At 34.8% G+C, this 13,437-nt stretch overlaps 1 protein-coding gene across 9 annotated transcripts in view; it reads right to left on the bottom strand.

Annotated features, from left to right (window-relative positions):
* pnt (ETS transcription factor pointed) overlaps window positions 1-13,437 on the bottom strand; it is a 115,176-nt gene continuing 101,739 nt past the window's right edge. For all 9 annotated transcript variants that reach the window (XM_089077279.1, XM_089077280.1, XM_089077278.1 and 6 more), the window contains 5 exons: window positions 5,092-5,292; window positions 3,891-4,199; window positions 3,118-3,393; window positions 2,463-2,763; window positions 1-2,238 (listed from right to left, as the gene is read on the bottom strand). In XM_089077279.1, coding sequence (XP_088933405.1) covers window positions 2,175-2,238; window positions 2,463-2,763; window positions 3,118-3,393; window positions 3,891-4,199; window positions 5,092-5,292 — 1,151 coding nt within the window. In that variant the 3' untranslated portion in view covers window positions 1-2,174. The remainder of the gene's footprint in view (window positions 2,239-2,462; window positions 2,764-3,117; window positions 3,394-3,890; window positions 4,200-5,091; window positions 5,293-13,437) is intronic.

Raw genomic sequence — 13,437 nt, 5'->3', positions numbered from 1 at the left:
TGTATTTATAAAAATCTCTTTATTCTTTTTTTTTTCTTATTGCATCTACTAAAAAGTTCCTGCATTCGTATCTCCTTCAAAATGCTATGTATAATCCTGGGAAAGAAGTATGGCTCTCTCTTTTCTTTAATAACAAATGCCGAGACCGCGATAACTTAATATTAACATTCGAGTAACTTTACACGTTCCTCCGCCCTGCGTTCGGCAGGTGGTTCTAAGAGTATTTAATATAATTTATTTAACATCCCTTTCCCTTTCCGGGCGAGGACGCAACTAGGAGAAACTTTAATCGTAACGATTATCGCACTAAAAGGATCTCGGTAGCTTTAATGAGAGATCTCAATAAAGTCGCTACCAGTTATATTTTTTTCCTTAACAATCCTCGTCAATATAATAAATTTGCGAACGGTTTTTGAAATTAGTATACTGTTAATTATGTATAAAGACATTACAGTTTTCTTCTTATCACTTATAGTTTAAATTATTTTGGTACATGGAAACTTAACAAACACAGCGGATATAAAAATAGTTTAAGTCGCACACACACACACACGCACGCACGCACGCACGCGCACACACACACATATATATATGTACATACATATATGTACATATATGTATATATGTTACATATATATGTGTATATATATATATATATATATATTAGATATAAGACACATGAGGAAAACACGAAGTATATTGTTCTACTCCGATTCGTCAATTTTTATGCTATGAATATATCTGCGTATCATTTACAAAGTAACATTTTCTCTGATAAAACCATTAATCACGCGTATTACGTAAAATAATTGTATATATAATTATAGCAATATATGTACGCATATCGCTATAAATTTGATACAATTGCATCATCCAGTGTTCAAAAATTGAGATAAAATTGAACTTAACTCAATAAATCTGCTCAATAAATATTTATGGATATAAATATTTATGGATATAAATATTTATACTCAATAAATATTTATGGATATATTGTAAAATAAAGCATTTGATATTTTGAGTAGAGCAAATTTTTTACAAAATTCAGTACAAAAAATAGATTAATCATCATATACATCATCTTTCAATACAATACGTATGCATAATTTCAATTTCAGAAAATATAAATAGAATTCTTTTTATATAGCAATTATGGAACACTGGTTGCACATGGCCCTTTCCTTTTCCTCATCAAGTAAATTACTTATCTGCATTGTGTTTAAAGTTGTAAATGTACAATCTTTCAATGAAATTATCTTACTGAACAAAAACAGAGTTTTATACATAGTTTTAACATAATTTTTATGAAAGACTCTATAAATTAACAGCATACTCTTTTCATTAGCAACGCTTTTTTAAATTTACGCTTCGTTTTCAGATTACATTTGTAACAGAGAATTTTTATTATGATTTGATATATTAAACATATTTAATATATCGCGAGCACATACTAGATATATTCAATAATTATAAGAAATAATATAAAATACATGTTTTTTTCTTTTGGAGAAGCGAGCTTGGAAGAAAAATGTAATTGAAATTTAATTTCTAAATTAATCTATACATAGAAAAAAAAGCATGAAGATATCGAATGGAAAAGCTCGCTATATAGTATATAATGAATTTACTGTAAAATTATGGTAATAACAATCACATATCGAGTCATCTATCAACGAGATATAACACACATGTTAAAATGATGAGACATAAATAATTTAGGGGCATCACCAAGTATCTTGACGCTAGTATAGCGTTGAAAAATCATGTAACATTAAAAATATATATATATATATATATATATTTATATATATATATATATATGTGTGTATATAAATTGACGAGTTATTCCTATAAATATCTTCTAAAATCTGCTGTCATAAATCAATCACTTACAAACAAATTCGCGATTTATTCCAACTTTAGGCACCAATGGTATGCAGACCCTGTCTTTGGTACATATGACCGATTCGATTTGTTTACATCTGAATAAAGAAGACGGACTATCACAGTCTTCTGCATCTGAATATAGTTATTTCATAGCGATTTTATCGTATGGATACTTTGTCCTTTCATTTTCCTTCGTTCTCTTGCACATGCAATGCGACGAATTTTATTATTACATTTTGTTTATCAGTGTGACACAGTCCTAAAGCACGTGTTCATTAACAAAAAGCTCAGTCTTCTTCCTTCTTCTCTGGTTTCAAGTCTACCATTGCGTGTATCTCGTCAGGACTGTATCTGTAAACAAAAAAAAAATGATATAATAATCAACATTATACTTTCAACTTTCAACAAAGATTTGATAACTATGTTAAATATAATTTGAAAAATACAGATCCTATATGAATTTATTAAAATATATTATTTAATAAAAATGATATATGTAAACTTATCAATAATACATAATACATAATACGCAAAGTATATTTAAAATTGTTAATTATAAATATATTTATATTTACCCTAGTAGACTTTGTAAGTCGCATACAAAGCGGTATACGTATCGCTTGCCAGCAGTTTTGTGTATAATGTTCTTGTCATAGTAATAGCGTAAGCCTCGGCTCAGTTTCTCGTAATTCATCTTGGGTTTATTCTTGCGAATACCCCAACGACGAGCAACTTCATCCGGATCGGTTAGTTTGAATTCCCAGCCATCGCCGGTCCACGAGATAAAACCTTGACATGTTTTGTCAGTTAAGAGCTCCAGCAGAAATTGCCAAAGCTGAATCGGACCGGATCCAGTAAAGCATGGTGGACCACCACCTAAAAAAAAATGTCATTTTATAAATATTGCTCGTCAAAATTTAAACATACACATTTTTTTCGATTAAAAGTAACAAATAAGTTTTTAAAAATTTTTATTGATATAAATAAAAAAATATAAACTATTAATATCATTTTTATAATATATCAAAAAAATATTTTTGAATGCTTATTTGTTCTTGTTATTTTAATCGAAGAAATAAATGTGTACTCACATTTTTTTTGACAAGAGATATATTTAATTGACTTAATGTTAACATTAATAAAACAACTAAAATAAATAAAAAATATTTAGCGTAAAATATTTAAGTTATTTATAAGTTTGAAATATATAGACAAATTGTGAATATTTACCTGGATAACCGGTTAACATTGAGCTTTGCAGCAATGGTTTTTGGTCGGCATTATTGCCGATGGATGTGGGATGATGAGGATTGGAAGAGTCTCGTGGCCCGAGTCCCGCAAGAAACGCGGGATGATGAGGCAGGTGATCCCCAAGTCCGACACCCCATTGGTCACTGCCGACGCCGCCGCCTCCAGCACCGCTCCCGCTTCCGGGAACCGTTTGGAACGACGTTGCATCGTATTGCCCGTATCCACCGCTCTCACTGTAACCCTCGTGATAGCGTCCTGTGGAATAGATATATATATATATATAAGAAAATAAAAGATAAGAAAAAAGATAATATAATAAGAAAAAATAGAATAACAATAAGCTAATAGCTTTATCAAGATAATATAATAAGAAAAAATAAGATAACAATAAGAAAAAAAAAAATCTCATTTCAATATTAATAAAATTCTAGTCCAATATAAATACATGAGAAAAACAAAGAAGAAAACTAGAGCTTTAATCTTTAATTTTAATTTTAATTGATAATATATTTTAATATACAGCATGTTTCTAAATTTCTTATAATAGTCTCCTCAGAGTTAATTTTTGACATTATAATAAACAAAAAATTTGGCTTTATTTATGGTAAAGAGTTCGCTTTAGAAATGTGTCAAAGATATTTAGAAACATTTTGTATATATTTTGTGTACTAATCATAGTATTTGGAGAATTTATATTTTTTTTTTTTTTTTTTATTCTCATATAGTCCCCAAATTTCGAATCCTGCACGAACCTCGAGGATAGTTCTTGAACGGCGACGGCTGATACTTGGGTTCGATATGGATTCCACTGGCGCCGTAGAAGTCGGACGAGCTGTCCAAATTGTACGGATGTGGCGCCTGGTGATCCTGTGACAAGCTGTGATACTCAGACGCCTCGTCATAGCCCGAATAATGTGCCGGCGTCATGTAACTTTCTGTGGCGGTCGCGCTAACTCTCAAGTCGCTCTCGTTGCTACCCGCTCCGGTGAGCTCGCCCCCGCTGCCGAGGCCGCCGCCACCGCCTTGAAGATGCTCGGTGATGTGATGATTGGTGTAGTTCGCTGTAAAATTTTTACAAATTATGAGTGCTTTTCAGCAAACGTACACAGGCGACACTGTGTAACACACAGTGTACAACCCAGTGCTTTCCAACTATGCCACGAGTCGTCGATACAATCGTACATAGCTAAAATGCTGTGTACGTATTGTTTTGTATCACTTCATGGATGCCAACATTTTTGCATTTGATATCACTGGAGCGGATATCATTTTCTATATAAAAATTATTTAATAATTTTAACTGATTAATTTTAACTGATTAATAAAATTAAATAATTTTAAATAAAGTAAAATTGTAAACTTACTATACCACCGACAACATATAAAATCATTAATCGATGATCTTATGGGAGTTAGTATGGGCTGAAAAAATTCGTTAAATGATTGTTCTGCACTCGGTAAAATAAAAAAGCTAAATAGTGTTTCAGCTACAAGTTGATATTGTGTAACACAGTGTATCATTGTGTTTCGTAGCTGGAAAGCACCCAATATCTCTTCGACTCGGTTCTCTTTTCGTTTGATAAAATTTCATAGAACAACGATTAAAATTACGTATTTTAACAGGAATTTATGACAAATCATATTTAGGAAGTAATTTAAAAATAAATCAAGAAATTAAAAAACAATTTCTTATAATAACTATGTTTGAATAAAATATAAAAAACATAAAAAATATAAAATGTGAACTAGCGTAATATACATAAAATGCGTCTTAATAAACAAATTTTATGAAAAAATAGTTTTGATTGTATTTTTCTTAAATATAAAAAAAATTATTCCATATCGTGTATATTTTATAAATAAACAAAGGTGTTTGCATAAATGAATAAATTTCTAGAAAATAAAATGTCTGATGAACATGATATTCGACAGAAAAACAAATAAGAGACTTACATTCCGTTTTGAGCTGATTTAAATTCCGTAGATGTATATACGCGTTGTTGGCATTGTTGTTATTGTTGTTGTTGTTATTACTGTTAGGAGTACTAGAGTGAGAGGTCGGTGGTTGGGTGCTATGGCTGTGGGGTGGAGGTGACGTTTCGTCTCTTTGACTTTCGTCTTGGCACACGGGACTACGGAGGTGATTGTAGCCGCCTGAAAATTGAAAGAAACGATTCGTATTGCATTACATTGTCTTAATAAATAACAAAGAATATGTCAGCTTGACTAATAAATATTTCAAATTCCGTACATTTATGTTGCATAAACTCAAAGGAAAAATGGACATACCAACATATATGTGTGTGGGCATATTTATTAATGTATAAGAAGATAAAGAAGTAAATAATATTCTAATGTTATTAACAGTTATTAACAGCTCAGGCTTACTGTTTCGTTTATAGAAAATTTCGAAGATATCTCAATGAAGATATGATAAAATATATATATATAAACATATCTTAGATAAGACAAAAAAATTTTTGTTTTTTTAAATTTCAGATAAAATAAGATAGATTAATTTTATTTAGATAAAAAATATTATAAGATATTTATATCAATAATTTTGAAATATAAATATCTATTGATTAAGTAAAAATTTATTCTTATAAAAGAAATACATCTCTATTTTTGTTATAAATTACAAATTTGTATAACTAAAAAGGTCTTTCTATTGGCATCGATGATATAATATAGTTGATCTGTGCTTTATATTAAATTCACATTATTTTCAATAGATTGATGATTCTTTTTTTAATAAGACAAAAGATAAGATATATATTTCAGTATAATAAGATAAAGCACATCTTCGCTATTTATATAATTTATCTAGATAATTTAATCTCACGAGAATGTGCTGCTTAAAATCGTCTTATAAAATTTTAATATTCCGTTTTCCATTTGTTCGCATTTTCTTTTCGTTAATTGTACCTTTTTACTTTCTTTTTTTTTTTTTTTAATATTTATCACAATTATCACAGACGTCGCAATGTCTGCAGATAACAACAAGGAGGAAGGATGAAAGATGCTGCATCGCCGCGCATCTCGTCGCGGCGCCCAACACTAGCGCTGGGAGGAACTGCTGACACGTGGGCGGTGCGTATCTCGATGATTGGTCCGAACGAACTCCGCCTATTCTCGACTTCCGCTCTACGATCGCGGGAGAGAGCCCGGGCCGCACGGCGAGCTACCATCGCCGGAGGCTGGAGCTCGGTGAACGAGTGGCGTTCGAATCACCACCGTTGGCTACATTCAGCGACGTTTTTCGTCATCAGCGATCGTCAAATTAATGAATTGTTGCGACGCGAATCAGCCTCGTTTACGCGACACCTCTGCGATACGGTACAATGCTCGAGACCTGAACCTCTTTAGCTTTAGTTTTAGCTTTAATTCGTTTAAATCTTTTCTTTTTTTTTTAAGTAAAAAGTTTTGTTCTATCTTGAAAATTTCTCTATATACAAAGAAAAGCAGAACATAAATTTTCCATGAATTCCAGATCTCAATTTCTAAGTCTTTTCATTTGCGATTTTTGAATAAATTCGTTTCCAATTAACTCTTGATTAATTATCTTGCCTTGTAATTAATACTTTGTATTACGAAGTATCTTTACAAAGTATCTTTATCAAATAAAGGAAGATAAAAACTTGGGGGTTAACCAAACGAAAGAGAGTAGCAGTTGGATGATCAATACATCTTATCTCAAGGCTTATGTTGGCTACTCGAATTTCCAGCTATTGAATAACGTTCCATTTTATGTTTCATATTATGTTTATCTTAAAGCCGAGAAACGAACTATAATAATGGCAACAAAAAATAAAAATGTAAAATAATACAATAACAGTAAATAATAATTAAGTTCAACTGGTAAGCTATTTTGGTAAGCAATCATTTTTAGGATAAATATTCATTATTATAAATCATCATTTGTCACGAATATAAAGACGGAATAAATCAAAACGAGCGAAAACATGAATCAATTAAAGTAAGCTTTCAATTTAGAAAATTTACAATCTCATTAGTTACATTATTAGAAACATATGGAAAGAATAATTTTGCTGAGATGTCTAAAAATTTGACCAGATATAGATATCTGAAAATAATTGTTCATTGGATATCAAAATTAAATGTAAGAAGCTGTTTAAGCGTGATGATAATACTACAAAAATTTTATCTATATTAGCAACCAATTTGAATGTCTTGTATAAATATTTTGATAATCTGACAAAATAATTTTTAAAACTGATCAACCAAATTTTTAGATATTTCAGCAAAAGCGTTCTTTCCGATTTAAATTAAATTAATAAAATATAAAGTCGCTGAAATGTTTTTGTATGCGATATCGACAATTTAAGAGAAGAGGATTTAGTCGTTAATTTCAAGTTAGAACTTATGGAATATCAATAAGAAACAGATGATATCGACTGCATTATATCGATTAAAGTGAAACCAGGTGGCTTGCCAGAATTACTATCGTTGAGACCTGTCGTACTTATTAGATCTCTCTCTCTCTCTTTCTCTCTCTCTCTCTCTCTCTCTCTAAATGGTTTAGCCGATGCAATTAACGTCTCCTAGAATTGATCTTGCGTTTAGAATACGTAGAATGCGATAAAATGCGGGTGATAGAGGACGAATAGACGAATTATCATAATCCACCGGCCTTTACGTCGAAACGACAGCATTCTATCGCGCATGTGACGCGTCGCCACCCCACATTCCCACACTTACGTTTTAATAATGAAGGAAAAAAAAACAGGTGGTCCCTGCCGCACAAGTGTCGCACCCAGCAGGTATCGTTAATTTTGCTTAATTCTTTTTAATTGAATAATTACGGAATGGAAGTTGAGAATACGGAACCACCTTTTTAAAGTTAATTTCAGCAAGGTTAATTTTTTTAATGTTGTATATAATGTGAAGAAACAGCGGTGGTAACAATACGAATTACATTATCTATTTTCAGAAGACATCGTAAGTTTTGTTAAGTTATTGATGTAAAAGTTATGAAAATTACATGAAAGTTAAGAGTTGTATGAATTCATATTATTTTATGCTAAATTTTTTCTCTCTCATTAAAATTAAAAGAAATTAGTAAAAACATTATTATAATTGTATTTTTATTCGAAAAGTTTTATTATATTAAAGCAAAGTATTTTATGCCCATATGTTCTAAAAGATCTTCTACAAAAAACTAAAAAAACATGAGTTTTAAAATTCCATATCTCCTGACAATTACAGATCAGTTTAAAATAAGATCAGTTTACTTTCTTATCTCTGATTTTAGAATACATTGCGACTACAAAGAAAAGAATAGTTTTATTAAAGCGTCAAAATTTAGCCAGATACAGATTTAAAAATAATTTTACTAAACTATCAAAATATTTATATGCACGTTTAAATCGATTGCTAAGATATACAAAATTTGTGCTGTATTTTATCATCATGATTGAGCAGCGGGCGATTCTTTTAATGCCAACAAAATTAATTCCAACAAAATTATTTTTTAGATCTATATGGAGTCAGATTTTCAGATACGCTAGCAAAATCCGTTCCTTCCGTTTAGGTATCAAAAGTTTCGAGAAGACTGCTTTTGACTATACAGTCACGTTCAAATTTGATAGCCACATGTGCACGCGATAATCCTATTTAGAGATACCGAGAATTCGACGATTATTATATCAGCGGAGCGTCTGAGCGCACTTTCCCGTAAAAATAATTACCCGCGAAATCCCTCCTGCTTTCCCATAACTCCCGTGTCCATGTGGCGACCGTGGCATCGTTAATAGGGCCGTAGGGACAGACCCTGCATATTCTAAGTACACCTGCGAGGCTCGCGTGTAGTAGCTGCACCTCGCACCCCGTGTTTCATGGACGATGAGCGTGGGAGTGCAGCCTGAAGCTGGCCCTCACGCTGCACACAGAGGCGCGTGGCTCTCTCTCTCTCTCTCTCTCTCTCTCTCTCTCTCTCTCTCTCTCTCTCTCTTTTTCTTTTTCTACCAAAACCAGTCGTTTTTAGGTTTCAGGTCACATTGCGACCGCCTAAAAATGCGACTTGGACTTGGAGGAACGGAGCGTGTCGTTACGAGAAGTTTATTTAATTAGCCTAATGTCCTTGTTACGATTGCAAATCGATTATTATTTTGAATCAACAAACTTGTATGCAACTAACTGTGTTACAATTAACACAGTTTTGCGACCGCATAATGACATGTAGTATATATTTAAAAGTGAAATTCATTAGGTCGTAGCAATATATTTTTTCTATAAGAACGGCTACAAATTGTTGCGTGTAAACATGAAAAAACAAATTTATTAATTTTTAACTTATTATTCCTGCTATAAAAATGTATAATAATGGCTCGATGATTAAAAAACTCGATTTTTAAATTTCCATTATTTAAATTCCTGAATTTAATTTCCTAATTTAAACTAGAAATTTCCTAATTTAAATTGAAAACATTAACATGAATAAGTTGATGTTATTAAAAAAATAAGAAGTTTCAATGAATTCTTGAAATGTCTCCTATTCGCATAACTCATGTTTCTTCCTTGCGAATGATTGATCAAATTGATTGTTGGTAAATATAAAAATTTGGCCAGATATAGATCTGAAAATAATTTTGTTTATCGTATAAACATGATAATAACATTACAAAATTTTTTATTTCGCAGCAATCAATTTGAACGTATATGTGTAACAATTCAAAAGGCTCGATAAAATTATTTTCAGATCTGTATCTTCCTCTGTATTAAATTATAGACAAGATTTCTAAATTAAACTAAAAACAGACAAAATATCAACGACTATAAAGTCTCGATATATCTCCCCCGATATTCCCCCCCTCCCCCCCCAAGTACATTTTCTATCTAAATATAATTTCCTTCGAACCCGATGACGCAGGCTGAGCGCGTTTGTTAATTAATGGATCAACAGGTAAGGAAATTTCGGCAGCTACGACGTTTCGAGAAAGTATCTCGGGACCGGGAGGGAAAGGGAGGGGGAGGAAGGGGAAGCCGCAGCGCGCGAGAAAGCGATGACGCCGGGGGAAACGATGCACAAGTTATGGTATATCGGGCGGGCAAAAGTAGCAGCAGCCGCGTATCAGCTGTGAAACAGGTGCCGAGAACTGCCAGAACCGCCGGCCGCTTAGGCGGCAGTAACGGTGAGCAATGAAGGCGGCGGCGACCAGTAACAGGAGCAGCGACAACGACGGCGACGCCGGCAGCCTCGTGGCACGTGCCAAATCGAATGAAACGCCCGGTCAGCGTGCACAGCTGCTGTCTGCCGAGGCAGGGTAGTAGAGGAAGAGACGGAATACGAACGAGAGGGAGAAAGAGAGAGAGAGAGAGAGAGAGAGAGAGAGAGAGAAAAAGAGAGAGAGAAAGTGAAAGAGCGCCGACGCAGCCTGGCGGCCTCTTGAAAATTAAAACCTGCCTCACGAATGTTCTCGACTCGACGCCGGAAGGTCATTATCTCTGACCGAAGAATCCACGGTCCACATCGGGATCCGGAATTCTCGTCTTAAACGAAATCGATAGTCGGCCACTTAGAATCGCGTTCGAGATTTTGAGCCTGTCTTGGACTACGAATTAAAGATTGCGAATTGAAGATTGGAATCTGACCAGCCAGAAGAAGAAAAGTTATTGGTCTTAATTTTTAGTTCCTCAATTCGTAGTTCAGCACACAGGCTTTAAGGTCATGATGGACTCCATTTGATTGTTCACGACGGAGTATTCGTCGTTCGACGTTACGTCAGAAAAATAACATCGGGCTTTCCGAGAAAGAAAAATAGCACTTGATAAACAATGATGTGAGCATTGTGTCAGATGGGATCATCTCCTAATTTTGTACATTTGATATCTGTATCTTTCAATGAACTCGATACGTTAAAAAATAATAATAAAAATAATAACAGCAAGTAGTAAAAATCCTTCTAATTAAAAAAAAATTAATACATTTCAAAGTAGCAAGCGAATATCTTCCTAATTAGTTAAAAAAAAAAAAAATTTTTATACGCCGAGAGGAAGCGTTTGCATAGGCCGTGATAAAATTGATAAGCGGATTAATCATTATTCCGGTTTGAGCGAATAATAATATGAACGATGATGAATTCAGTGCGATGACGCAAGTAGAATTCAACAAAGACATATACTCTACTTAACTAATGGCACGCATCACATTTCATAACGTGGTCTCGCGAACGCGGTTTAACGACGAGACTCGGTGGAGAGACTCTTCCTACGAAAAATAACGCCTTCTCCGTTAGAGCGCGGCGTACCATCGGGGAAATGTTAATGAACTCACAATCGCGTTAAAACGAAAGTAACGACCCTGCTCACTTTATCTCCACCATCTACCTATTTATCGCGTATGCACAACAATATAAAGACCGGCGGAACGACGCCGCTCTTTCTCTCTCGCCGTTCCGAGTCTACGAGTTTTATACCTCGTCGTGGTCGTGAATCGTTCCTTTTACTCGAAACACACACACACACACACACGCGCAGAAGTACATACACGTACACGTGCACGCATTACCCGTGCACACGTACGTGAGTGTCGCACAGGCACACGGGGAGAGTACACGGGGAGAGACGCGGTGAACGCGTGATGAGCACGGCTTGTAAAAAAAGTCGTCCACGACGACGGCACAACGAAATCGCGCATTGTTCGTTAGACCGGTGACCTGCGAACTCTCCCACACTCTGCCTACCCCGCGAGTGCATCTGTGTGCACACGCACACAGGGACCAGACGGAGGTGTATCTGCATAATCGCGCGTATTATAAGAAAAGAAGCGTGGCACATGCGCTCCAACCGCTTCTGGATCATTAATTATCAGCGCTCGGGGGAATAATTCGAGAGAACTCGGACGGGATGAAAAAAAGTCTAGTTACCGTTAACAAAGACCGCGAGACGGGCGCTGAATTGTCAGTTCGCGTACAGACCGCGCGCGGTTCAAGAGAAATTTCCTCGAGGACGTTCGATTTTGACAACGCGACTGTCGATGCGCGCTCGTTTAAATTTAAATGGAAAAAAAAAAAGAATTTTAAACTATTGTACGAGATTATGTATGATGTACGTATATATGAGAGTGTAAAGTTTCGTTTAATTCTTTTTCAAGACAAGCGTATCCCGCTCCTCTCCCGTCACAAATAAGAATCGTTCTCCCTCGTTGTTAATGATTAATGATGTGGAAGTCACATTATGAGGGATGTGCCTGGACACTGAACGATTGAAAAATCGTGACGTTACACGATTGCCGAATGCGCACGTGGATCTTGACTGCCTCTGGATGTCGTCGATCGATTTCGATCATTCCTTTCACGATTATGTATCATCAAAATTATAAACGATAATAAATACATAAATAATACGACAAATAATACATATAACGCGTTAAAAGAATTTTCATAATTTTAAAACAATTGGAACTGAAGGAAGAAAGATTCGCTAATCCGCGTAATTAAAGACGGAATAAATACGGTGGACTTGAACTGTACGGCGATGTTTTGCCGTTTATCACGCGAATAGAAGAAATTGGCGTGACAGAACGACAGCAAGTCGTTGAGTTAATCAGCTTTATGAACCATGGCCGCCGATATCTTCCTGCCGTCTGAAGCGCGTACAACATCGATTCGGTTTTTATCTCGCAAGACAGCCCGCTGCAATTCGACGCATCCGAAGCGTAACTCGAGCGTGTGCCGTCGAGACCTTGCGCGATACGCTTTATTGCCGGCCTAACGAGGGGCCACACCTTAACGGGGGAGGACGAGGTATACGTGTATCGCGAACAAAAGATCCTTACGTTCGAAGTAACGATATAGTTACGGCCCATTATGCCCAGATAGCCGAATGTTATAATTGTGACGCGTCAGCCCTTCGTAGAACAAATCGCGCAATCACGAGGGATCGATTTTCTCCGAGATCGTTCCCTCGTCGAGAGACTCGAGAGGACGTCGCGAGAGGAGAGACTTGCCAAATTAAGCCACGACCGCCGAACGATGAGAGGAACAATCGAGGTTTTTTTTTTTTCTTTTTATCGCGGTTTCCCTTTTTGGGAAACGATAGGTTAATTAGATTGCAGTCGATTTTGATCGTAGTGATTCATGAGAAGATCCTTATATCGTAGAAACGAATTTAAAAAAAATGTATTCTTGTTACATCAGTAATGAATTCCAAACTAACATATAATTAACCTTGACCTAAAGTTTACTTCATTAGATCTCGGTACGAATCTATAAACATAATTTTACTGCAAGAAGTCACGTTGTTCTGTTATTCAATTCTAATCGTTGCACAAACGAT

The sequence above is a fragment of the Pogonomyrmex barbatus genome, unplaced genomic scaffold, assembly GCF_055798465.1.
Source record: "Pogonomyrmex barbatus isolate J1 unplaced genomic scaffold, ASM5579846v1 scaffold2, whole genome shotgun sequence".
NCBI classification, from domain to species: domain Eukaryota; kingdom Metazoa; phylum Arthropoda; class Insecta; order Hymenoptera; family Formicidae; genus Pogonomyrmex; species Pogonomyrmex barbatus.
The sequence above is the reverse complement of the archived record's forward strand: the minus strand, read 5'-3'. Positions and strand labels throughout refer to the sequence as shown.